Source organism: Chionomys nivalis, chromosome 7, assembly GCF_950005125.1.
Source record: "Chionomys nivalis chromosome 7, mChiNiv1.1, whole genome shotgun sequence".
In the NCBI taxonomy this organism is placed as follows: Eukaryota; Metazoa; Chordata; class Mammalia; order Rodentia; family Cricetidae; genus Chionomys; species Chionomys nivalis.
In genome coordinates, this window is record NC_080092.1 from 48624110 (window position 1) to 48649729 (window position 25620).

Genomic DNA, 25620 nt, shown 5'->3' on the forward strand with positions numbered 1-25620 from the left:
GTCTTGCCCATCTCTTCCCAGGATCTGGACAGAAGAAAACATGGTGGCTCGGGACAATGTGTCACTGGACAGGAAATTCAGAGCCAATAGCCCATGCTCTTTCAGGTGATAGATGAACGCTTCAGGACTGATGGGGCTAGAAAGAAGATGGACATTTCAGTCCAAACTGGAGCCATGAGAAGCTGTGGGTGGCTTCGCAGTGGGCTGCTGGGTAGCACGGAGGTTAGCGAGCCTCAGCATACTCTCCAACCACTTCCCTTGCCTGGCCTCACTGAACATATAAATGTGTGTGGCTCTGCTCTGAAATTGCCTGGATCTTGGAAGTGAATCTCTGAAGTCTTCATGACTCATCATTCTTAATGTGATTTCTGTTGGGGAAAGACTATCTTCCGATTCCAGCGTATTTTCTTGAAGTGTCTTAGATAGGAAAGAACATACAGAGGGTGTTTATTAAATACTCCTTATAAAAACTTTGGTCCTGGGCTGGAGAGATGGCTCAGCAGTTAAGAGCATTGCCTGCTCTTCCAAAGGTCCTGAGTTCAATTCCCAGCAACATGGTGGTGGTTCAACAACCATTTGTAATGAGGTCTAGTACCATATTTTGGCATGCAGGCATACACACAGACAGAATACTGTATACATAATAATAAATAAATATTAAAAAAACTTTGGTCCTGTTTTCTCCCTTTTCCACCTGGCTTCAATTTCTGGGCTGTGTGTGGGTAGGCTGGGAGGGGACAGTCCTCATTCTTAAGTGGGATATATTAGCGCACAATTTTCTAGTAAAATAAGCAACTAAGGGGTGACTCTTCAACCACTCCCCCCCCCAAAGAACAGGTTAGGAAACAAACAGTGGAATGGAAATGAATGAAAATCTCAAATATACCTTAATTCTTTTCTGAATATTCCAGTCCTGATTTAGAAATGACCACATCTGTTAGACAATACCCACCCTCTCTTTCTCTGCACTGCCCCCCTTACCCGCCCATCCCGGCTGGCAGCTGGTCTTTCCTAATTGGTAATATGTCTTGATAACCACAGGGCCCTAAGCAGCTGTCACTGTGAACACAGGCTGGTGGCATAGCTCCCTGTCATTAACTTGCTTGTTGGTCCTACTAGTGCTTAAGGAAGGATTAAGTTAATAATGACCATAATGAGACGGAAAGCAAAGAAAGAAAGGAGAGAGAAGGAAAAGGAGAAAAAACCCTATAATTCCATGGCACAAGCTTTACAGTCGAAGTGCCCTGACACGTGCTTGCTTGGGGTGAGTCTGGCTCGTCATCCTAAGGGATCGCAACAGGTTCAGTCTTATTTACTCGTTTTCTCACGTAATGAGATTTCTAAGCAAATAGCACAATGGCGTGTGTCCTGTTCCCAACTAGTCATGGCTCCCTCTGATTTCCAGGGTCGGAGGGCCTGCAGGGTGGAGTCAGGCAGGACTCCTAAAGCAAAGGCGATCCCCCTGTACCAGGTGAAGAAACACCTAGCCCGAGTTCAGAGAAAGGCATCTCAAATTCCCGGCTTTCTACAGTTGGGAGAATGGTTTTGGACCCTGCTCATTTCTATATATACTTTTCCCTTGGCAACGGCAAAAAATACGTGTGGAAGGGGCCAGTTCTCAGCCTGTGGTGTCACTCATTCACTTTCCAAATATAGAGAAAGAATGAGTCCAGGGGGTTAGTGGTGGCCTATAAAAGCCCAGGGGGGTGGCTGCTTCTCCGTGGCTCACTCTGCCGTGGTCAGAGGTAAGTGGCAGGACTTTCCTTTTATCCCTTCTGGCCTTTGCTGCCTCCACACCTGGTTCAGCCACAGCTCTGGGCTGTGGCCCTGCCTGGCTCTCACACCAGGCGGCCCTCGTTTTCCTTCTCAATGCATTCAATAAGAACATGCGTGGAGTGAGATGCGAGGCTCAGCACCCAGCTGTCAGCTGCTCCCTTCGCCTCTTACTCTTTCTTTGTTCTGCTCAGGTAGGATTCTGTTGGACACGCATGTGCCTGTCCACCATGGCTTGATGGCCTCCTATTGCCTCGCTGACCCACGGAGTGGGCAGAGGACTCTGCATTCCCTACCTGGACTCTATACCTGTTGGGTGTTTAGTCGCCTCCAGACCACATGCTGCGGTCACCAATTTAAATGAGCCAATCTCAGCATTGTCTCTGATTGCAGACACCCAGGAGGCCTGACCTCACCTGCTAACAGCTTTTATTGCCAGGGACTCAGTCCCTTTAGAATCCTCACCCTTTTCAAGTCGGATGATCTTGCAGTTTGAAGAAACTGTCAGACTGGGCTGGGAGAGCCTGCCTGCCAGGCAGTTTTGCCTAGCTAGAGGCATGACTTGTCTGCTCCTCTGGCTTGCTTTGGGGCTAAGGCTCTTTATAGCCATCTGGGCCTCAGGGTGTGTGAGTTGAGTCTCTTTAAGGTCTGGTTGAACACAGAAGCAGAGCGTGCGCCTAAGCCTCCGTGTTGTGCTGTTGCAGGTCCCATAGCACCACAGCTGCTGCTGCTCTCTGCTGTCCTGTGGGTGTGACTCAGGTGAGGATCAAGTTGTGTCCCTGGGCTGCAGGAAATCTTCCGGGAAACCCCGATCACCCAGCTCCCTTGTCCCATGGAGAGCTTAAACACAAACTAGACTTCAAGGAGTGGGAGAAAGGGCCCTTCCTCCCCCGGGCCGCAGCCAGAGGCTCCCATCTCTTCCTTGTGGTTTTGTTTTTTTAAGACAGGGTCTCACTATGTAGCCCTGGATGACTTAGAACTCACTAGGTAGACCAGGTTGACTTCAAACTCAAAGAGATCCACCTACCTCTGCCTCCTGAGGGCTGGGATTAAAGACATGTGCCGCCATGCCTGGCCTTCTGTCTATTCTTAGTGTGGAAGGAAGAAGCCATCTTGATTCAAAACAGTTCATAACTGCCTCTTCCATTTGCTGTTCGGTATTCTCTCTATGAGGAATGCCTCTATTTATTCTATTTTTTCATGGTATTTATTTTTGAATGTTCTGTCTGCCATATGTGCATCTCAGAAGGGGAAAATGGAATGTCAGGAGTGACATTAAAGGTCCCTTTACCAGATTGAAAGAATCAAGACATTGGAATTAAATGGACTCTATTTAAGACCACAGCATACAGTAGCAACTCAACAAATATGAGTGATTCCATTTTCCCAGGGCTGACTTCTTGTGTGGAGCCCCACTAGGCATGGATGGACCAGTCCAAACCTCCTTGACCCAGTCTGAGAGACTTCCATCGAAGGCGGGGGTGACGGGAAGGAGGGTGGGCAGGTTGATATATTAGGGTAGGCAGGAGACTGCCTGTTGTCTGGCCAGGGAGCAGCTGCTCTGACTGCTGGGTTTGTTCTGCAGCTGACGCCATGAGTAGCGACTCTGAGATGGAAGTGTTTGGCATAGCCGCGCCTTTCCTCCGCAAGTCGGAGAAGGAGAGAATCGAAGCCCAGAACCAGCCCTTTGATGCCAAAACCTACTGCTTTGTGGTTGACTCAAAGGAAGAATATGTCAAGGGGAAAATTAAGAGTAGCCAGGATGGGAAGGTCACCGTGGAGACAGAAGACAACAGGGTAAGGTGTTTGCTCTGTTTCTTCCTCAGCACTGACCCTGCTCCTCATATGGCTGTGCAGAAGCATCCCCACCTCCTCCACCCACTTCTGCAGCCAGAGCCTGGGTCTGGAATTCAGCTGCTGAATCAGCCTTAGGTATCCAGACACTGGGAGAAAGCAGAATGCCCCGACCTCTATAGCCAGACGGGAGATGGGCCCACTGGTGGCATTTAGTTTTGGGTGTCTTTTGTCATTGTTTGCATTGTCCTGGGCCAGAGAACCAGCTTCACTGTCTCAAGGGATGAGTACTTCTGGAATACCCACTGCATGTAGGTTCCCCCCAGTTCTGTCAATGGTCATCTAACCAAAGAAGGTAAGGGAACCTAGAGGACCACAAGGTCAACGCCAAAACCAGATTCTCTGTATCTGAAATGGGATGGGCAGTTGAGCCCACTATATTCTGTGGGAGGCAGGGAGACAATTGGGACTTGAGAAAATCCTGTATCCAGAAATGTTACAAAGAAGTAAATAAAAGAGCCGCGGGTAAGGCTCAATGCTAGAACACCGGCCCATCACGTGCAGGGTCCTGAATTCATGTGGTGTGTGTGATGGAGGCAGAAGTTGAGTCAGGGACAGAGAAGATGCAAGAGATGAAAGAAATGGTGTCATACAGGAGAACAGGGGGAAAAGGGGCAGGACAAATATGGACGCTCCCGGAATGAACCTCTACATATTCCAGATGAAGATGCCGAGAATAGGCTTCCAGAGTAGGGTGCGAGGCAGAAGCTAGACTCCATCAAGAATTATCACTGGGTCTAGGGAGAACATGCCTGAGAGGGCACAGGGGAGCCCATGGCCCAGGGTGGCTTAAGGGAGGCAGGGAAGAAGGCAGCTTTCTGGCCCATACTGGCTATTTCCAGAGTCACTCCAAAGAGAAAGAAGGGCAGGGGCTGAGAAGCCCATTTACAGGCTCTCCACAGAGGAAAGCAAGCCCAGCCCTTTGTGGTGGAAGTCTCTCTCTCAAAGCAGAGATGGAGCCATGCTGCAGAAAGGGAAGGATGGGCCAGCAGCTCTTCCCAGGAGCAGGGAAGGAAGAAGGATGGGGGTCTCAAGGCTGGGCAGCGGCTTCTACATCTACAGAGCAGCGAAGTTGGCAGACCCTGTGGGCACCAGCCCAGGGATACAGGGATGCTCCTCTCATTTTCTGTTGTCCCTACTGCAGACACGCCCTTTTCTCTGTGCAGGTAGGAGAACTAGGGACAGCCAGTGCCACGGCCAAGCAGCTCTCTTTGGCTCCCATGCTGTGCCATGGGTTCCCACAGTCCTTAGACATCCTCTTCCATCACCTCTCTCTCTATCCCCCAACTCCAGGCCCATCCGATAGAGAAAATCCAAAGTCCTGAGTGGTGGGAGCAGAACACATGCTGTCCCACACCACATGCCACGGTCCCCTTGTTTTCCCTTACTGCTACCCAGGCATTTTTTCTGCTCACCTGGCTTGCGGTCTCTACCAGGGTGGCCAGACACACACAGCTGTCCAATGACTGGGCAAGGTTAGATAAACCTCATGACTCTTCCCTTTCAGACCCTGGTGGTTAAACCAGAGGATGTGTACGCCATGAATCCCCCCAAGTTCGACAAGATCGAGGACATGGCCATGCTCACGCACCTGAACGAGCCCGCCGTGCTGTACAACCTCAAGGACCGCTACACGTCCTGGATGATCTACGTGAGTGGCTACTCGCCAATAGGCTTTCCTGGGGTGTCAGAGATGTGATGAGGTCGGGGGAGGGGAGTCTTCCGAAGAGTACTCTTTGGCCCAAAGAGAAGAGATGGAGTAGGGAAGAGAAGGACAGGAAAGATGGAAAGGCAAAAGATGTATGAGATGGGGGGGGGGGGGAGCTGGAGGAAGGAAAGTAGGGAGAAGGGAAATTAGGGTGGAGGAGCCCAAAGAGCAAGAAAGCTGAGGTCACAGTGGGGGTCAGCATGGTACTAACAGTGGGAGGACTGGCTGCTTTCCTCTTTGAATTTCAGTTGCTTCATCCATCAATAGAAATCTCTTCCTTATGAGTTATGGAAAGAAGCCTGGGATAATAGTAAAGGCAGTATCTATATATACCTATATATGTATATGCATATAACACATATGATATACATATATACATGTACTATATGTATATGCATATAATACATATAATATGTATGTATGCATGTATGATTTTTTTCCTCCCACAGACCTACTCAGGCCTCTTCTGCGTCACCGTCAACCCCTACAAGTGGCTGCCGGTGTACAACCCTGAGGTGGTGGATGGTTACCGAGGCAAAAAGCGCCAGGAGGCCCCGCCCCACATCTTCTCCATCTCTGACAACGCCTACCAGTTCATGCTGACAGGTGTGCTTTTGAGGGGAAAGCATGGGGACGGGGAGTGGGAACTAGACAGGATCAGATCCCTAGCAAGGATCTAGGGAAGGAGGGGCAAGGAGGAAAAGAGGCTTTAGACCCTTGGGGCGGGGGGACGCAGGGTGAGAAGTTTGCATTTAGTGTAGATATTGATTAGACTATCGGGAATGAATCCTCTTAGGGATCAGAAACAAAGACTGACCGTCTCAGATGGTTCAACCTCAGAGGATGAGAAGCTTCAGTTTTCCTCAGCGGCTTCACTTCTCTGAGTCTCATTATAAGGACAGAAGCTCTTTATCCCCACTTATGACTAAACTGACAAACAAAAAATAAATAAGTAAATAAATAAAGGGGAAATGAACGGAGTAGTGCGGCCTGCTGCCTTCGTGACAGATACAACCTCTTTATATGTAGCCATCAGCTCTGTGTTCTCCTTTGACAGATCGTGAAAACCAGTCCATCCTGATCACGTGAGTAGCCCTGCTTAGAGAGGTTTGGCAGCTGGGGCCAAGGATGGTAATCTCTCAGTTCTGCTCATTAGCTAGATTTTGGAGCAAAGCCCTTGGTGAAAAGACAAGTTGGGGATGGGTGGAAAAGCCTCAAAAACTGGGATTGCCCGTGCTTGGATCAACTAAGGCGGTAGCCCAGGTTCTTTTCCCCTCGGTGTGTCGAAAGTGTAGAAGACCACTGGGTGACATCTTTGGGTGCTGGTTTACCAACAGGACTAATTTCTTTGCCTTTCTATCCTTCTAAACAGCGGAGAATCCGGGGCCGGGAAGACTGTGAACACCAAGCGTGTCATCCAGTACTTTGCAACAATTGCAGCCACTGGGGACCTTGCTAAGAAGAAGGACTCCAAAATGAAGGTGGGGAAGGGTGCAAGAGCCTGGGGGACAGCGTGCGGTTGACCATGGGTCTAGATCCTGTGATCTTAGCTGATGAGACACCAATACTTTATAAGAGGGTGGATCTGGGGGCAAGTCTGGGAGTTTGTTCCTTCAGGGTAGCCTCACAGACGGCAGCCTGAGAGCGGTGGGAGGCACACACACCCCTGACTCAGGGTCCCGTGTGGCTGTGAGAGGGGTGAGAACAATCTAACTCACTGGAAGGTCAAATTAAAGCCTGTCGCTCGGGAGATGGAGATCCGACTGCTGACAAGTCCAAGAGCGCTGCCGAAGTGTCTCGAGGAGGCCAGGCTGCTGATGCGGTTGGTCTTTCGGTCGTCAAGTCAGGGAGGGAAAGCCTGGCATTGCTGAAGCAGCCAGGAAGCCAGGCAGGCCGGGAAAGCAGAGCAGGGGACGATGTTTTGAAACCCTGATTTTGGGGCTTACAAACACAGGCTCCCTTCCTCTATGGTTTTCTTGCTTAGGGGACTCTGGAAGATCAGATCATCAGCGCCAACCCCCTGCTGGAGGCCTTCGGCAATGCCAAGACCGTGAGGAACGACAACTCTTCCCGCTTTGTGAGTCTACCCTTGAGTATGACGGGGTGTTCGGTCTGCAGGACAGTCAGGTTAAAAAACTCGATGCTGTAACTGAGAAACTGGGGACCAGGTCCCCAGCAGACAGGGCTGGATGGTAAAGGCTTTCTGGGGTTTGGGTACACGAGCCAAAAGCTGCTGGGTAAGGAAGGGTGGAGAGAAAGAGTGGCTACACGTTCCCCAAGGTGGAAATGGTGTGTGGAACACTCACTCCTACAGAGGACCCATGTGACAAGAGGGGAAACAGAGGGAGAAGAGACCTGTCACTCATAAGGGCGTTAGCCCTGAGAAAGGCTGCGGGTATTGCCTTAAGCATTTATGAGATGTGGGGAGCGTGGGAAGAGGCAGACACACCAAATGGAAGTGAGGGGAGAGGGATAGGACACTTCAGTTCATACTACCGTGGACAGGGCTTAGGCATGTAGAGGAAGCTTGTCAACCACGGAAAGGATCCAGTCTCCCCCTTCCTCCCCGCAGGGTAAATTCATCCGCATCCATTTTGGCACCACTGGGAAGCTGGCCTCTGCAGATATTGAAACTTGTAAGTAGGCTCAGTGGGGCAAGTGAGCTCTCACGGTCGTGGGGAGCAGCGTGGACCACAGGCCTGTGCTTCCGTTCCAGATCTGCTGGAGAAATCCAGAGTCACCTTCCAGTTGAAGGCTGAGAGGAGCTACCACATCTTCTACCAGATTCTTTCCAACAAGAAGCCTGAGCTGATTGGTGAGGTCACAGGGGTAGGGGGCGGGACTTGGGGAGGGTGCTGGGTGGGGCAGGAAATTCGGCTTTGGGCTTTTGGACCATTAGAGCCAGGAGAGTTAGCTACACCTATAAGTGACTCTACAGTCAATGGAGGTTTATATCCGTCACGGGATATGGCTTTTTAGGCAGCAAATGTACCGTTTTTCAAAATTATTATGTAGTATTCATTGAGTATGTGTGTGGAAGGCGGATGTCCGTGCACATTTGTGCATAGGGAGGCCCGAGGCTGACTCTGGGTATTTTTCTCAATTTCTCTCAACCTTAATATTAAGGCAAGGTCCTCACCAGGGCCGGAGCTGCTCGAGCCAGCCAGTATGATGCTAGGACTTCCGTCTCTGGCTCCTCGGCACTGGGATTACAGGCGGACCCCAACACCTGCCTAGTTTTAGGGGAATTCGAACTCCAGTCTTTATGCTTACATGGCAAGCACTTTACATGCTGAGCCATCTCCCAAGCCCAACTGTACCAGCTTGAAAAATCTGATCACATGGGTAAAACGATTTTTTGTTTCTGTGGTAGGCTTTGAATAGTTAAGTGCTAATGGTCCTTGAGCGCCCCCTTGTGTTTTCACAGGGAACCACCTTAACCACGTAAGGCCAGCGTTCATCAGGCAACAGCTCAGCTAGAGAGGGTCATTCTGCTTCTAGATTTGTAGCTGATAGAGACCTCTATGCTCACTTCCTTCTTGATTTTCTGTCTGCCCCAGCTAAGCCTTCTGGGATCCAGCCTACAAGCAGGCTTCCAGTTTCCAGGCAACTTTAGAAAAGGCTATCTGAATCAGCCTATGCTTTCCCCAGCCCGGGCTCCTGTCCCAGCACACACTTGTCCAGTTTTCCTTATTCACTGTTCTCAACCTATGCTGGCATGCAGTGCTCATTTGCAATGCAAAAAGACAGACATTTTTCTTTCTAGAGTTCTCCACTTACATGGTATGGGGGATCGCAAAGGTTCCCATAGGTTATGTTTTCTGTTGTGACCTGAGCAACGTGAAACTGTCTCGACCTTAAAGTGTTCTACTTGGACATTCAGCTTCAATCCCAGTGGTTGATGTCCCGGGTCAAGGCTCAGGAGCACAGTTCCACCGGATGAATTTTTCACTACACGTGTGTGAATCCTCAAACATTCATCGTTTCAGAGTTGCTGCTGATTACGACCAACCCTTACGACTACCCGTTCATCAGCCAGGGTGAGATTCTGGTGGCCAGCATCGATGATGCTGAGGAGCTGTTGGCTACAGACGTAAGAAGGAGCACAGGAAGGTGGGAGAGCCGCCCCCCGGTGAGGGTAATGAATAGACAGGCTGTTCTTTCCCTCGCAGAGTGCCATTGACATCTTGGGCTTCACCCCAGAGGAGAAATCTGGACTTTACAAGCTAACAGGGGCTGTGATGCATTATGGGAACATGAAGTTCAAGCAGAAGCAGCGAGAGGAGCAAGCTGAGCCAGATGGCACCGAAGGTACATTGTCACCCCAGCAGGCTAGAGAGCCCGAGCAGAGGGGTCAGTCTCCTGGGGCCATCCGGGGCCTCTTTTGAAAATGATTAATCTTTCTTCCCCTCTGGAAGGTGGATGAGCTTTTTCTGGGCCTGCAATGAGTATAAGGAAGTAGCAGAACAAAGCAAACTTGTTTGCACCCCCTCTTTGTGTGTGTGTGTGTCCCCTATATATAGCTCATGTGTGGAGGTCAATGTACAGGTTTCAGGTGTCTCTTCTCTCCTTTCACGATATGTGTCCCTGGGGTCAAACTCAGATGCCAGGAGTGGTGGCCTCTGCATCTACCTGCTGAGCCATCTCTCTGGCCCCTCCACCCATTTGTTCTGGAGTTTTAGAAAGGTCTTATTCCAGATACAATGTGAAATGGCTGGAGTTTTTTGGAACCAAATCTTGCCACTTCATGAAGTCTCCTCCACTCTCTGAGTGATGTAGAGTCACTGGCCCACGTAGTTATTTTAGGGATGGGAAATATGGAAATGCTGAGATGGAACACCTGGATGGCTTTTCTCCTACCTCGCTGAACATGGTCTTTTCTCTCTGACCAGTGGCCGACAAGACAGCCTACCTGATGGGCCTGAACTCTTCAGACCTCCTCAAAGCCCTGTGCTTTCCCAGAGTGAAAGTCGGGAATGAGTACGTTACAAAGGGCCAAACCGTGGACCAGGTAAGGGGCTGCCTGGAGGCCAGGGGGGCCCTGGGGCTCTGATGCTCACTGCCGACTTACTCGCGTTTGCTGCCTTTCCCCCCGCAGGTTCACCACGCCGTGAATGCTCTCTCCAAGTCCGTTTATGAGAAGCTCTTCTTGTGGATGGTCACTCGGATCAACCAGCAACTGGATACAAAGCTCCCAAGACAACACTTCATTGGGGTTTTGGACATTGCGGGTTTTGAAATTTTTGAGGTTGGTGTTATTTATGTTTTCTTATATTTTTCCATTGAGAGTTTTCATAACCCTAAAGCGGGTCAGCAAGATGGTTTTCTTGCAGGAAGGATAGAAAGAGAGTCAGGTAGGAGGGAAATAGCAGAGCATGACAGTTTACATTGTTTTCAGACAGTGAAGAGGCTGGGGAGAAGGTTTAAGTCAGTAAAGTGCCTGCCTCGAAAGCAGGGAGACCTGAGTGTGATGCCCAGAATACATGCATTAAAAAAAATAAATAAATAAAAAAGCTGGGCATGGTGGTGGGTCTTAGCAGTGGAGATGCCGAGAAGAGTGGACCCCTGGGGCTCACTGGTCATTCAGCTACTAGAAATTTCCAGGTCAATAAGAGATCTTGTCTCAAAAATAATAATTAAAAGATAAAGGTGGGTGGTGGATGTTGCTTGGGGAATGACATGCTCAAAACTGTCTTCTGGTCTCTGCAGACACACACACACACACACACACACACACACACGGCTGTAGACTTCCTTCAGGTGGAATATTCAAGTATATCACCAAATAGGTAAAACTGAGAAAAATCCAATGCAGAGGCAGAGAAGTGAAAACTTGCCGCTGTCAATCATGAACTAGCTGATCAACTTATCTGGCAGGTTCCGAGTTAGAAGCAAATGTGCAATCAGTGTTTACCAGGTGGGAAGAAGGGAGGCTTGTAGGTTAGTTGAAAAGGAACAGAAGCCCACAGGGCATGCAGAAGCATAAACTCAAAATAAGTGCCAAGAGATGCTCAGAGGCAGGAGAAACATCTAGACAGAAAGCTCTCCAGAGGAGATGTGGCCTGAGCCAGGTCTCGAAGAATCATGACTGGTTCTGAAAACAGGGATGAGCAGGTGGGACTTGATCCCAGAAGGAGGAATGCTGACGGAGTTTCATTTTGAAAGAGGTCGAATTTTTCATGTGAACATTGTATTTCGGTATCAGTACAACAGCCTGGAGCAGCTGTGCATCAACTTCACCAACGAGAAACTGCAGCAGTTCTTCAACCACCACATGTTCGTGCTGGAGCAGGAGGAGTACAAGAAGGAAGGCATCGAGTGGACATTCATCGACTTCGGGATGGACCTGGCCGCCTGCATCGAGCTCATCGAGAAGGTAAACCCCCTTCGTCTGCTCTGAGCCCCCTTCCCAGGTATCCTGCTGCTCATGTATACATACTCAGATGCCCTTGCCTCACCTTCACTCCAGCCGATGGGCATCTTCTCCATCCTGGAAGAGGAGTGCATGTTCCCCAAGGCGACAGACACCTCCTTCAAGAACAAGCTGTACGACCAGCACCTAGGAAAATCCAACAACTTCCAGAAGCCTAAGGTGGTCAAAGGCAAAGCCGAGGCTCACTTCTCCCTGATTCACTATGCGGGCACCGTGGACTACAGTGTCTCAGGCTGGCTGGAGAAGAACAAGGACCCCCTGAATGAGACTGTAGTAGGGCTGTACCAGAAGTCCTCCAACAGACTCCTAGCGCATCTCTATGCCACCTTTGCTACAACGGATGGTAACTAACAGACTCCAGACCTGGGGGTGGGGCTTTGTCCTCACATGATCATCTCGCCTCTCCCACACACCTAAAAGACTCGGTAGAGTTAGTCACAGTGTCTGGCCCCCTTTGTGTCTTACAGCTGATGGTGGGAAGAAGAAAGTCGCTAAGAAAAAAGGCTCTTCCTTCCAAACGGTCTCTGCGCTTTTCAGGGTAGGAAACTTTTGAGTTCATCCAGTCACAGTTCACTTGAGTCACAGCAAGAGGAGCAGTTGCTGAGATGCTAGACTTGATTTATTCAAGGGTGGTGATGCTGCCTCAGCAGCAATGAGGGCCGACAGCGAGGAAGGCCAGTTTACAGCCTGACAGCCTACAGATGAGGGCTACACACATGGGACCCAGATTTCTTTCCACTTGGTACTATAACGAGCAGGGGCGTCCAGCTGTGGAAGCGAGTTCTCAGTTCTAACTATCTAGTGGCCTTCAGGACACCTGGGATAGTACTCCAGGCCCCCGGTAGAGACAGACACACTTTTCTGCATTGATTTGGGAAACCACTTCGTGGTTGGTGAGCATCTTGAAACCTGGGAGAAAGATGACTGAGGGGGGTCACATTTCCCTGTCCTTAGGACCAGAATGGTTTAGACTTCAGATTTTTTTTTATTTTGCTAATTCATATATAATGAGATTTCAAGTATGGGGCCCAACTCTAAATACAAAATCCATCTGTATTCCATATATGCCTTATACAGGTAGGATGAAGGTAATTTTGATATCTGAAACCTACTGCTGTTTTGTCTCCATAAGGTGAGACTTTTTTTGTCTGTCATGTTGGTCCTCAAACAATTTCAGACTTATAAAAAGAGAAAAATTTTTTAGGTTTTAGCGCATTTTAGATTTTTCAAGCTAGGAATGTCCAAGTTGTGCCCGTGGTCTCTATGTCCGGCCTTTGGGACTATTTAAGGACAGAATCAATATCACAGTTCTCAAGTTGAAGCCATGGGTTTGCATTTTCTCCACTGTGTATGTGTTTGTCTCTGTGGAGGTTTACAGCAGGCTGCCAAAGGACATCTTTTCTTCTTTTAGGAAAACCTGAACAAGCTGATGTCCAACTTAAGAACCACGCATCCTCACTTTGTGCGCTGTATAATACCCAATGAGACCAAGACCCCAGGTGAGACACCCGCCAGCCCTCCAGCGGCTGCTTAGTCTGTAAGCGCTTCCAAGGGATGCTCAGGCATCTTGTCTGTGTTTCCAGGGGCCATGGAACACAGCCTGGTCCTGCACCAGCTGCGGTGCAATGGGGTACTGGAAGGCATCCGCATCTGCCGGAAGGGCTTCCCCAACCGGATCCTGTACGGGGACTTTAAACAAAGGTACAGTTGTCCTTTGGCATGGATAAGAGCTGGAGTTTGAAGTAAGACATATCCCAAGAACAGACCTATTTTCAAAGAGCATTTCTGGTTGGTCTTCCATGTGAAATGACCTACTGCTTGGTGAAGGTTCACATTCTTGCATCTTCTGCATTTCTTTGGAACGTGTCCGATCTCTAACAGTAGAGGGAAAGAAAGCCCTGGCCCCAAGACCTCTGCTCCAGGTTACTCTCTAGAGATGTATCTGTGGGCAGGTTTCTTTAATTTCCTGGGAATGAAGCTTCCGGGTCTATAGAAAGAGAGGCCTGTGATCAGCAGTCTTTGCCAACAGCCTGTGATCATTTCTGTGTCCACAAACGGCAGATACCGAGTACTGAATGCCAGTGCCATCCCCGAGGGCCAGTTCATTGACAGTAAGAAAGCCTGCGAGAAGCTCCTGGCTTCCATCGACATCGACCACACACAGTACAAATTTGGACACACGAAGGTAACACACCAATTCTACCTCATGCTGTTGGCCTCTGTGTCCTCTTAACACAATGAGCCAGACAACCCGTTCTTCTTACCTATCCTTTCTCCCGAAGGTGTTCTTTAAGGCTGGCTTGCTTGGAACCCTGGAAGAGATGCGGGATGACCGCTTGGCCAAACTGATCACTCGGACGCAAGCTGTGTGCAGAGGGTTTCTCATGCGTGTGGAGTTCCAGAAGATGATGCAAAGAAGGTAGAGTCGGGACTTCAAGTATGAGCTCTTTGGGAGAAGGGGAACGAGAGAATCCCTTGTAGGGATGAGCAATAATTTTTTTCTTCTCAAATTAATTTTATTTATTTATTTATTTTTATGTTTATGTGTGTGGACATGTATGCCAAGGCAAACTTGTAGGGGCCAGAGGGCTACTTACTAGAGTCAGTTCTTGCCCCCACCATGTGGGGCCTAGGAATCCAAATCAGGTTGTCAGGCTTAGCATCAGCCACCTTTACCTGCTGAGCTATCTTGCTGATCTGTAATTGGTTGATTTACTCTTTACTTTGACTTTTTGGGGGAGCCTGCCACCACCCAGCTCCCAAATTAATAAAAATGGAGTCTTAATCTTTCTTATGAATGCCCAACCTTAGCTTGGCTTGTTTCCAGCCAGTTTTTCTTACCTTAAATCATCCCACCTATCTTTTGCCTTTGGGCTTCTTCCTTCCTCTATTTCTACATGCCTTTTCTTCTTTCTCTGTGGCTTGCTGTGTAGTTGGGTGGCTGACCCTGATGTCCTCCTCTCCTTGTTCTCTTGTTCCTTCTTCTCTTCCACATTTCTCCTTCTATTTATTCTCTCTGCCTGCCAACCTCAGCTGTCCTTTCTCCTGCCTTGCAATTGGTCATTCAGCTCTTTATTAGATCATCAGGTGTTTTAGACAGGCAAAGAATCACAGCTTCCCAGAGTTAAACAAATGCAACATAAAAAGAACAGCACACCTTAAAATGATGTTCTACCACACTGATCCAGTCTTTGTTTTCAGGGAGTCCATCTTCTGCATCCAGTACAACATCCGCGCCTTCATGAATGTCAAACACTGGCCCTGGATGAAGCTCTTCTTCAAGATCAAACCCCTGCTGAAGAGCGCAGAGACCGAGAAGGAGATGGCCACCATGAAGGAGGAGTTCCAGAAAACCAAAGATGAGCTCGCCAAGTCGGAGGCAAAGAGGAAGGAGCTGGAGGAAAAGCTGGTCACTCTGGTGCAAGAGAAGAATGACCTGCAACTTCAAGTACAGGCCGTAGGTCTTGAGGAATTTTGCTTTTTTATGTTCCAGATTTGATTATGGTTCTGGAGAAGCTGGATTAATGAGGGTGGGTCTTGGGCGGGTGCTGGGTTTTACTTGGAGTGCCTCATAGAGGACTTTTATAGAATGAAAGACAGCAATCTTTCAACCCTTCACTCCTTAAAGGGCATTGCTATTTCTTTTTAAAGGAAAGTGAAAATTTGCTGGATGCTGAGGAACGATGTGACCAACTTATCAAAGCCAAATTCCAGCTGGAGGCCAAAATCAAAGAGGTGACCGAGAGAGCCGAGGATGAGGAGGAGATCAACGCCGAGCTGACAGCCAAGAAGAGGAAGCTGGAGGACGAGTGCTCAGAGCTGAAGAAAGACATCGACGACCTTGAGCTGACCCTGGCCAAGGTGGAGAAGGAGAAGCACGCCACAGAGAACAAGGTTATCATTCTTCTGTTGTTTCTCTCGATGGACTCACTTTGAACTAAGTTCCATCTGCCCTGCTAACTGCTTGTGGCTTCTTTTAGGTAAAAAACCTTACTGAGGAACTGGCTGGGTTAGACGAGACCATTGCCAAGCTAACAAGGGAGAAGAAGGCCCTCCAAGAGGCCCACCAGCAGACCCTGGATGACCTCCAGGCTGAAGAAGACAAGGTCAATTCTCTGAGCAAACTCAAGAGCAAGCTGGAGCAGCAAGTGGATGACGTGAGCACCGGGCATCAGTCTCAGGAGTCTTGAACCTTAGGGTGGAAGAGCCCTGGGCAGGGGCAGGGATGGGGCTGCCCCCTTAAAAATCATTTGATTCTAAAGGGGAAATGATGCCTTCTGCAGTTGGAGAGTTCCCTAGAACAAGAAAAGAAGCTACGTGTGGACCTGGAAAGAAACAAAAGGAAGCTGGAGGGAGACCTGAAGCTTGCCCAAGAGTCCATACTAGATCTGGAGAATGACAAGCAGCAGCTGGACGAGAGGCTCAAGAAGTATGTTCTCCCAAACGTGGCTTCCGTTCTGTGAGTGGCTGGGGATCCCATCCTCACGCATTCTCTGTGTCCCACCGCAGGAAGGACTTTGAATATTGTCAGCTGCAAAGCAAAGTGGAAGACGAGCAGACACTGAGCCTCCAGCTTCAGAAGAAAATCAAAGAGTTGCAGGTAGGAGGCTTGCAGCTCTTGCTTGGCCTTGCCGATCGCTCAGACCCATGGGTGGTGTCTGTTCAAAGCCGTCTAGAGCAGGGTGCGACAGGACTGTGTGGCTGCCAGCCTCATGGGATCTAACTCTGCCAGGCTGGCGTGGTAGTGGGGACAATGATGGTCATGTTCCCCAAACTTGCAATAAAATGCAAGGAAATGAGTGGGGAAGTTTCCAGGGTAGAGATCATATTGAGGAAGGGAAGATTCATTTGGAGGAAAATGAGCAGCATTTATGTTCCTCTGGGGGGTGGTATCCATGAGCAGATTTATCTGGTGGGAATAAAACCTCGTATGCTCTATCATCATCATCATCGTTATCATCATCATCATCATCAGCAGCAGCAGCAGCAGCAGCATTTTGAACTACTTTTCTAAAGTAATGGGCTTCCGTGTGCTAGTTCATCACGCGCATACAGTGTGTCCTAACTCAGCTAGCTCCCTCTTCATCACTTTCCCCACCTTCCTAACCTTCAACAATCACTGTTTCATATGCAGATTGACTTAAATTCTTCACATGAAATGTGTACTATGTGTTTTTCTGTATCTAGTGCCCTCCATTTTGTAGAAAATGGTAGGGTATATATATATATATATATATATATATATATATATATATATATATATATATATATAGTTGAGAAATATGCCAGCATTTAAGTGAAGGACATTTTCTTCATGCATTCGTGGGTTGATGGCACCTACTCGGATGCCGTGTTAGCTGTTGTGAATAGCGATTCTGAGAGTCTCTTGTGGGAACTGGCTGCCCCCTATAGGCTCGCATCGAGGAACTGGAGGAAGAGATAGAGGCAGAGAGAGCCACCCGGGCCAAGACAGAGAAGCAGCGCAGTGACTATGCCCGTGAGCTGGAGGAGCTGAGTGAGCGGCTGGAGGAGGCGGGAGGGGTCACCTCCACTCAGATAGAACTGAATAAGAAGCGCGAGGCCGAGTTCCTGAAGCTGCGCAGAGACCTGGAGGAGGCCACCCTGCAGCACGAGGCCACCGTGGCCACCCTGCGGAAGAAGCACGCGGACAGCACCGCGGAGCTGGCAGAGCAGATCGACAACCTGCAGCGCGTCAAGCAGAAGCTGGAGAAGGAGAAGAGCGAGTTCAAGCTGGAGATTGACGACCTCTCCAGCAGCGTGGAGAGTGTGTCGAAATCCAAGGTGAGGGGCCGGCAGGGCAGATCCAAAGAGGACACCGGCCGTGGGTCAGCCTAAGGCCACCTGCAGACCTCCCTCCCCTTCCAATCCCCAGGCCAATCTGGAGAAGATATGCCGAACTCTGGAGGACCAGTTAAGTGAGGCCAGGGGCAAGAATGAGGAGACCCAGAGGAGCCTGAGTGAGCTGACAACCCAGAAGTCTCGGCTGCAGACAGAGGCCGGTGAGCCACGTGCTAGGATACTGCACCCCGAGACCAGAAGACTCTCCTAGCTGGGGCAGTTCCTTTGGGGGGGGGGAGAGAACGTTTTGTTTTGTTTTAGCTTTGCTTTGTTTTCTTTTAAAGACAGTGCCCCACTCAATAACATTGGCCTGGAACTCCTTCTGTAGAGCAGGCTGGCCTGGGACTTATAGAGATCTGCCTGCCTCTGCCTGCCCAGATCTGGTGTTAAAGGTCTTTGCTAGGACACCTGGGGAAGGAGGATTTCTAAAAATACATCTCAGGAAAAAGGGGATGGAAGCAATCTATATAATAGGCTGTTGCAAACATCCAGGAGAATACCAGGTAAAAATAAAAAAATGAAGCAGACGGAACTTGCATCTGACAAAACCTGGGTAGGACAAGGAGGAGGACCAGTAGCCTTCCTACTTCCTCCCCAGTGGCTACATTTAGGAATCACAGAGAGTGAAGACAGAAGTGGGCTGAACACAGCAGGCTCATGGTGTAGGAACAGTTAAGAGGACAATGTGGGCATTCACTCAGGAAATGCAGCTCCAACCAGCCTGGCATCTCGCCACAGAACAATTGAGTCTTTACTGCAGCCATAGGCCTGCAGAAGGGGAAAAGAAGCAAGTTTCATGGTACCCTTGGAACTGCCTTCTAGGGTCATAAGCTCCCCACTTTCCTTCTAACTTCTGTATACACCCCAACTGATCATATTCACCCAGGAATCTAACTTCGAATTTCTAGCAATGAAGTCCTAAGTGTTTTTCTTCATGACATACCTGAAATCCTTAGCCACTGGGATGGTGAAGAGATGCCCCTGGCAATGTTCAAATTCATAAAGGTTCTCTTATCTGTCACTGGCGGGGTCACGCCTAGCTTTCTATAGTTTACAACAGCATTTTATTAGGATGGCATTTCCTTTTCATGGATACACCCATACCCCCTCAAGAGGAGGTCGTCACCTCTTTACTGGTCCTCTACCCCATTACCACGACGTCTTACCCTTGGTGAGTAAGTGAATGAATGAACGAATGAATGAATGAGCTATTTCCTTCCTGACATAGGTGAGCTGAGCCGTCAACTGGAAGAAAAGGAGAGCATCGTATCTCAGCTTTCCAGGAGCAAGCAAGCCTTTACTCAACAGATAGAGGAGCTCAAGAGGCAGCTGGAGGAGGAGAGCAAGGTGCTGAAGGATGCTTTCTTGGTCTCATTTTCAAATGGCGCCTGCAAACTAAAAGCAAGATTGAAAAAGAAAAAGAAAAGAAAGCAACTTCAGTCGGTGGTGATAGCAGGTCATACCTGGTTTGGGTGGCACATACAGTCCTAATCTATTGGGGTATCTTTTGAATTTTTTTCAGGCCAAGAATGCACTGGCCCACGCCCTGCAGTCCTCCCGCCATGACTGTGACCTGCTGCGGGAACAGTACGAGGAGGAGCAGGAAGGCAAAGCTGAGCTGCAGAGGGCGCTGTCCAAGGCCAACAGCGAGGTGGCCCAGTGGAGGACCAAATATGAGACGGACGCCATCCAGCGCACGGAGGAGCTGGAGGAGGCCAAGTAGGCGACTCTAAAACTTTTAAGTGAACCCGTGGCTCAATACATTGGCTTTAGAGTGACTCGGGATGAACTTAATGAACTTGTTTTGTTCCTAGACATTTCCCCATCATGTGCACATTGTCATAATTCTTTAAGACATCAGCTTTAATCCTGGTTAGACCTGAGATGGGCCATTGATCACAGACTTTGAGTGGATTGCGGTTTATGTACAGAGGCACGGGAGCCATGCAGATCGATGACTCCATCTTCATGAGCAGTGATGCTCCAGAAAATTGAAACTTACCAGTGCCTGCTTCCTTCTCATTTTCTTGAAGAAAAAAGCTCGCCCAGCGTCTTCAGGATTCGGAGGAGCAAGTTGAGGCCGTGAATGCAAAATGTGCTTCCTTGGAAAAGACCAAGCAGAGGCTGCAGGGGGAGGTGGAGGACCTGATGGTGGATGTAGAAAGAGCCAACTCCATGGCTGCTGCTCTGGACAAGAAGCAGAGGAACTTTGACAAGGTGTGGGGCAGCTCCATGTTGGCTGAACTCCATGGCATAGAGGTGTTGGGGGCTGTGGGAGGAAGAGATCAGCCCCCTATTCTGCTATACTCTAGCGCTGTGGTCTTAGAAAGATCCCTGAATTTCACCAGGATGTTGTTTCTCCATCTGTGATGGGGACTGGGAAGAGGGTGGAGCAGAAATTCCTTTGGGCAATTGTTAGCAGTGAGCCAATTTCCATGGCACTCTTAAGGCCAAGATCTTTTCCATCTTCTTATATTACCCATGTCTGTAGTTGACTGGCTGAGACTCGGACTTGGGTTCCTCCCTGTGGCAGACATGTGTGATTTGAACCAACATTTTAATGAAATACTCCTGGAAGTTCAGGGTCATTTTTTTTTTTAAATTAGGAAATGAATGATTATGTCTGGCTAATTTCTTCTCTTAAGAATTTATTTGCTTTTTGGATATGACAATAATTACTGATTGATTATCTTGAGTAAGTTCACAGAACAAAACCTTGGCTTGTCCAGCAATCTGGAGCAGGCAGAGAGTCGAAAGCCCCTAACTCTGAGAACAGTCACCTCACTGGCGACATTCTGTTAGAAGCTTAGCAAAGGGCTCACTAACAGAGCCTTTTTTGACAATGTTGCAGGTGCTGGCTGAGTGGAAGACAAAGTGTGAGGAGAGCCAAGCGGAGCTGGAGGCGGCTCTCAAGGAGTCTCGATCCTTGAGCACCGAGCTCTTCAAACTGAAAAATGCCTATGAGGAAGTCTTGGATCAGCTCGAAACTGTGAAACGGGAGAATAAGAACTTAGAACGTAAGCAAGGCAAATGGTCTGAGACTGTGGGAAACCCATCATGGCCAGTGTGTGGGGGGAGGGGATGGGCGAAACTCTCTCACAGGCCCCTCCACACGGGTCCACCTGTAGAAAATGTTCATTGTCAAAAAGCTGTTGTTTCGAGTCTCTCTATACAGTGTCTTATCTCTGGGAAGCAGAGGTCTCTGGAGTTATAGAGGACTGGCAAAAGGCATTGAGTGGGTGCTTTACAACCCCGGGAACCTGTGCAGAGGCAGCCTAATGCAATGGGAACTTACTGCATTGCAGAGGAGATAGCGGATCTCACTGAACAAATTGCCGAGAATGGTAAAAGCATCCACGAGCTAGAGAAATCCAGAAAGCAGATGGAGCTGGAAAAGGCTGATATCCAGATGGCGCTGGAGGAAGCAGAGGTGAGCATGAGTGTGAGGGGAGGCAAAAACCAGAACAGAGGAATGGTGTGGGCCTGGGAGAGAGATAGTCACGCTTTACCTTCATGGAATCATGGTTCTAATGCTTGCCCCTTCTGCATGACTACAAGGCCAAGGGAGAAAATCATTGCATTAAAATAGGTCTACCCCGGAAATTTTACAAATTTAACTGAAGTTAAAATAGCTGCTCTTCCTGATCCTAATAAATAGGAGAGTATAAATACTTTTTGTGTCCGAGTGTATAATCATAAATGAGTAACAGTGGACTGTTTTACTTCTGCACTGAAGCTAAGTTAGAGATTTTATTTAAAGTAGTTTTTGATTATTATGGGATTTGATTTAGGAATATCTCAGTGGAGCTTTGCTGACCCAAGGCTGTGTGGTTGGCTCTAGAGCAGCGCAGCAAACTCTTCCTTTTGGGTTTGTCTTTTAAAGGCAGCTCTTGAGCATGAAGAAGCCAAGATCCTCCGAATTCAGCTAGAACTGACCCAGGTGAAGTCAGAGATCGACAGGAAGATTGCAGAGAAGGATGAAGAGATTGAGCAGCTGAAGAGGAACTACCAGAGGACAGTGGAGACCATGCAAGGTGCCCTGGACGCCGAGGTGCGCAGCAGGAATGAGGCCATCCGGCTCAAGAAGAAGATGGAAGGTGACCTCAATGAGATTGAGATCCAGCTGGGCCATGCCAACCGCCAGGCTGCAGAGAACCTCAAGCACCTCCGGAGTGTCCAGGGGCAGCTGAAGGTAGAGGGAGCTCCCTGGGGTAGGGGCGGGGGGGACTTCTCCAGCGTCCAGATACGCAAAGACTGGGCAAGGCTTATGGTCTTTGGACCCTCCACTTTAGACACTCTGTCTTCTGGCTAGGACACCCAGCTGCATCTGGATGACGCTCTCCGGGGCCAAGAGGACCTGAAGGAGCAGCTGGCAATCGTGGAGCGCAGAGCCAACCTGCTGCAGGCTGAGGTGGAGGAGCTGCGGGCCACGCTGGAGCAGACAGAGAGGGCCCGGAAGCTGGCAGAGCAGGAGCTGCTGGATTCCAACGAGAGGGTGCAGCTGTTGCACACCCAGGTGAGGGCAGGAGCACAGTGTACAGTACCAGGGTCCACCCCAGACACACCTATATGACACCCCTTTCTCCTCCCCAGAACACCAGCCTCATCCATACCAAGAAGAAGTTGGAGACGGACCTCACACAGCTCCAGAGTGAGGTGGAAGATGCCAGCAGGGATGCGAGGAACGCAGAGGAGAAGGCCAAAAAGGCCATCACGGATGTGAGGCTTTTGCTTCCTCCCCCTCCCCCAGTGTGAACACCAAGACTGTTCCTTTTTTCCCTTAACCCTAGACATGACCACTAGAAGTTTATCCTCTTAGGATACTCATGGTGTACCTGCTGCCCCCAGACCATTCCCATCTCCGGTCAAACTCACCTTTCCCCTCCTGTCTTGTTAAAGCTGGCAGGGGTGGGGAAGGATGGGAGTATCCTTTCTTCTGCCCTTAGAGAGGTGTGCTCTTTCATTTGGCGTCTGGAAATGAGACCTTCTGAGGGTACTGTCCCATCACGTTTCTAACCTTCCTGGGTCTCCAGGCTTTCTTTCCGGGTCTGTCGCTGCAATGGCGCCACCTGCTGCCTTCTGAGGGAACACCACCCCAATGCCGTTTTTCTTTCAAAGGAAAGAAGGAATACAGACCCTTCTTGTGTCCCCTCCTCCTGTAATTCTAGGTAGCATGTTAATCTCCTCCAAGCTTCAGCATCCTTTGAAACTGTGTGGTGGTGATGGCAAAAGAGACTCCCTGGGGTGTGGACAGGTCCCAAGGAGACAGTTTCCAAACATGGCTTCTTACCCAGTCCTTGCATATTTTATGTATATCTGTCTGTCTATATCTGTCTATCTATCTATCTATCTATCTATCTATCTATCTATCTATCTATCTATCTATCTATCTATCTATCTATCTATCTATCTATCTATCTATCTATCTATCTATCTATCTATCTTATATCCCAGGTGTAGTTTTTGTCTTGTGGAACAGGACACTTCCTGTGGGAAGTGGACTTCCTCATGGTCTTACCCTTTGTCCTTTCTGCAAGCATGCTCTCTGGTCAGCCCGGCATGCCGGTTTCCACAGTCTTTGAGCCTTCCCCCGCACACTTTGCTTTTCAGGCGGCTATGATGGCGGAGGAGCTGAAGAAGGAGCAGGACACCAGCGCCCACCTGGAGAGGATGAAGAAGAACCTGGAGCAGACGGTGAAGGACCTGCAGCACCGTCTAGACGAGGCTGAGCAGCTGGCACTGAAGGGCGGCAAGAAGCAGATCCAGAAACTGGAGACACGGGTACTTGCAGTGGGAAGCCCGCCGAGCCTAGCTTCCCAGCCTACTCCACTCAGGGAACAGCTCTAGAATAATGCCCCAAACATCTCCCTAGATCAGAGAGCTGGAGTTTGAGTTGGAAGGAGAGCAGAAAAGGAACACAGAGTCTGTGAAGGGCCTGAGGAAGTATGAGCGCCGGGTCAAGGAGCTCACGTACCAGGTAGGTGGAAAGAACGCCTGATGGGAGCTTTCTTTCCAAGGTGCAAATGGCGCTCAAAGTCTGGAATAGGATGGACCACTTGCGCCGCCCCCTCCCCCGACTGGCTAGCCCATGGTACGACAGGGTCCTTCTCTAGTGACACCTCCACATTCTCATTTGCAGAGTGAGGAGGACAGGAAGAATGTACTGAGATTGCAGGACCTGGTGGATAAACTTCAAGTGAAAGTCAAGTCCTACAAGAGGCAGGCTGAGGAGGCTGTGAGTTAGATGTTTGTGTGGCCTGCCCGTTTCCACAGGGAACCCTGATAGAGGGGCGTGCGAATTTCACCGGCCGGACTCTTTGCTTTTAGGATGAACAAGCCAACGTTCATCTCACCAAGTTCCGGAAAGCCCAGCATGAGCTGGAGGAGGCCGAGGAACGTGCCGATATCGCAGAATCGCAAGTCAATAAACTGCGGGCTAAGACCCGGGACTTCACCTCCAGCCGGGTAAGCTGAGCTGGCAAGTGCTCACAGAGACACAGGCCCTTCTGAGCTGGAAGTTGCTGTAGCGAATCCTTTACTTCCCTGCCGGAGAATCCCAAGCCCAGAGAGAGAACTTTGTTTATAGTCACTAGCCTGGGTGGAGCGCCACTAGAAATCCCGGTCTGTAGCTCACAATAAAAAACCCTCTTTCCAGAAAATAGTGACTTCTAGTCCACCGAGCTGTCTTTCAGCGCCCTCTACCGGTATGAGAGAGGCCGTTCAGGAGCACCTTCTAGGGGTGGCTGAAGGTGTCTGCAATTACTGTAACCACAGGCTCCTCGCTGCTCCCAGAGGGTACTTATTCTCTCTGTGGACCAGTCTCTCAGGCTATGGTGTGATTTCATGTGGGCTTCCATACGTCCTCCCAAGGACCCCCCAATTCCCTGCCTCCCACTGAAATATACAAACAACTCCTTAATGCTTGCGGGAAGAGGGCTTCAGGAAATGTCTTTGCTGCTTGACCTGACTGAGAGCATCCACATTCTCTCCAGATGGTGGTCCATGAGAGCGAGGAGTAAGTGAGCCCCTCTGACGCAGGGCAGAAGATATGCAGAATGTGTATTTTCATGGCTCCTGACAGTCGTAATTTCCATGTGACTCTTTTCCACATGCAATAAAATTTGCTTTGTTTTCAAGCTGGGCTGTTTGGTCTTGTGTGTCTCCTTCTTCCCCACATGGAAACAGTTCCCCTTTTGGATGTTCCCCTTTTGGATTTTTTTTTTTTAAATGCTGAATACTGAAATATCAGTAAACAGATGGTTTGGTAATTTTTGTGTGTATGTGTGTGTGGGTGGCTTTTGGTTTACATTTGAGATTAGAAATGTTAACAAACTTCTGGGTTAAGTATTATAGCTTTAGTGGAGTAGGGAGGGAGAGTCTTACAAAGCTTATTTATTAATATTACATAAGAGAAACACAAAGGTTCAGTTCAGGAACACCTTGTTTCAAATTGGGTAGGGTTCCTCTCCAACACTTTTTACTAGGGAAATAGATCTTGAATCTATAATGGTTGGGCTCCATACATGGTTTAAACGAATGTCTTGCTGTCTGGTCCTTTTAAGAGCTCAGAGGCTGGGGATGTAGCTCAGCAGCGGAGCGCTTACCTCACATATTCAAGGCTCTGGGTTCAACACTAAGCCACAGTTAGAAAAATGCATTTAAAAAATGAGAGAAAAAGAATTCGGTCTATATCTCCCACTAAGTCCCGTTATCTTGGGTGCAGTCTGCCTTATTTCAGAGCTGAATAAACAAACTGCTTATACATCATCCAAGTGGACTCAACTTTTACCCAAAGAGGACAGATGTTGGGAAAGCCAGGATAATCATCATGCTGGTCTGCCAGCAGAGCAGAATGCTCTAACCAGAGGTCAGCTCAACAAGTAGGTTGTCACGAGCATGCTCCTCAGAGTGCGGGGCCAAGTCCCTTTCCTTACCGAGGACAAGGAGATTCTGGGATGACCTGGTTTGACTTGGGTGGGAAGTAAAGGTCAAA

At 49.1% G+C, this 25620-nt stretch overlaps 1 protein-coding gene across 1 annotated transcript; it reads left to right on the forward strand.

The window, feature by feature from the left end:
- Positions 1–3366: 3366 nt before the first annotated feature.
- LOC130877311 (myosin-3) lies at positions 3367–24659 on the forward strand. The gene is made up of 39 exons (XM_057774467.1): positions 3367–3570; positions 5135–5278; positions 5785–5941; positions 6393–6420; positions 6708–6816; positions 7320–7412; positions 7908–7971; positions 8052–8150; positions 9325–9428; positions 9508–9646; positions 10228–10346; positions 10434–10583; positions 11541–11711; positions 11805–12111; positions 12236–12306; positions 13180–13267; positions 13352–13469; positions 13830–13953; positions 14051–14187; positions 14970–15225; positions 15420–15662; positions 15749–15925; positions 16052–16197; positions 16278–16368; positions 17181–17570; positions 17662–17788; positions 18856–18974; positions 19150–19346; positions 19661–19844; positions 20479–20644; positions 20933–21057; positions 21511–21819; positions 21940–22143; positions 22221–22346; positions 23238–23408; positions 23500–23604; positions 23767–23862; positions 23955–24092; positions 24620–24659. The coding sequence occupies exons 1-39, from the start codon at positions 3367–3369 to the stop codon at positions 24644–24646; spliced, it is 5823 nt and encodes a 1940-aa protein (XP_057630450.1). The 3' UTR covers positions 24647–24659.
- Positions 24660–25620: the final 961 nt, after the last annotated feature.

Bases quoted from the DNA above. Each gene is read 5' to 3' on its own strand.
- LOC130877311 (XM_057774467.1), top strand. From the start codon at position 3,367: ATGAGTAGCGACTCTGAGATGGAAGTGTTTGGCATAGCCGCGCCTTTC. The intron at 10,347-10,433 runs GTAAGGGGCTGC...TTCCCCCCGCAG, and splicing joins AGGGCCAAACCGTGGACCAG to GTTCACCACGCCGTGAATGC. The intron at 24,093-24,619 runs GTAAGCTGAGCT...CATTCTCTCCAG, and splicing joins GGGACTTCACCTCCAGCCGG to ATGGTGGTCCATGAGAGCGA.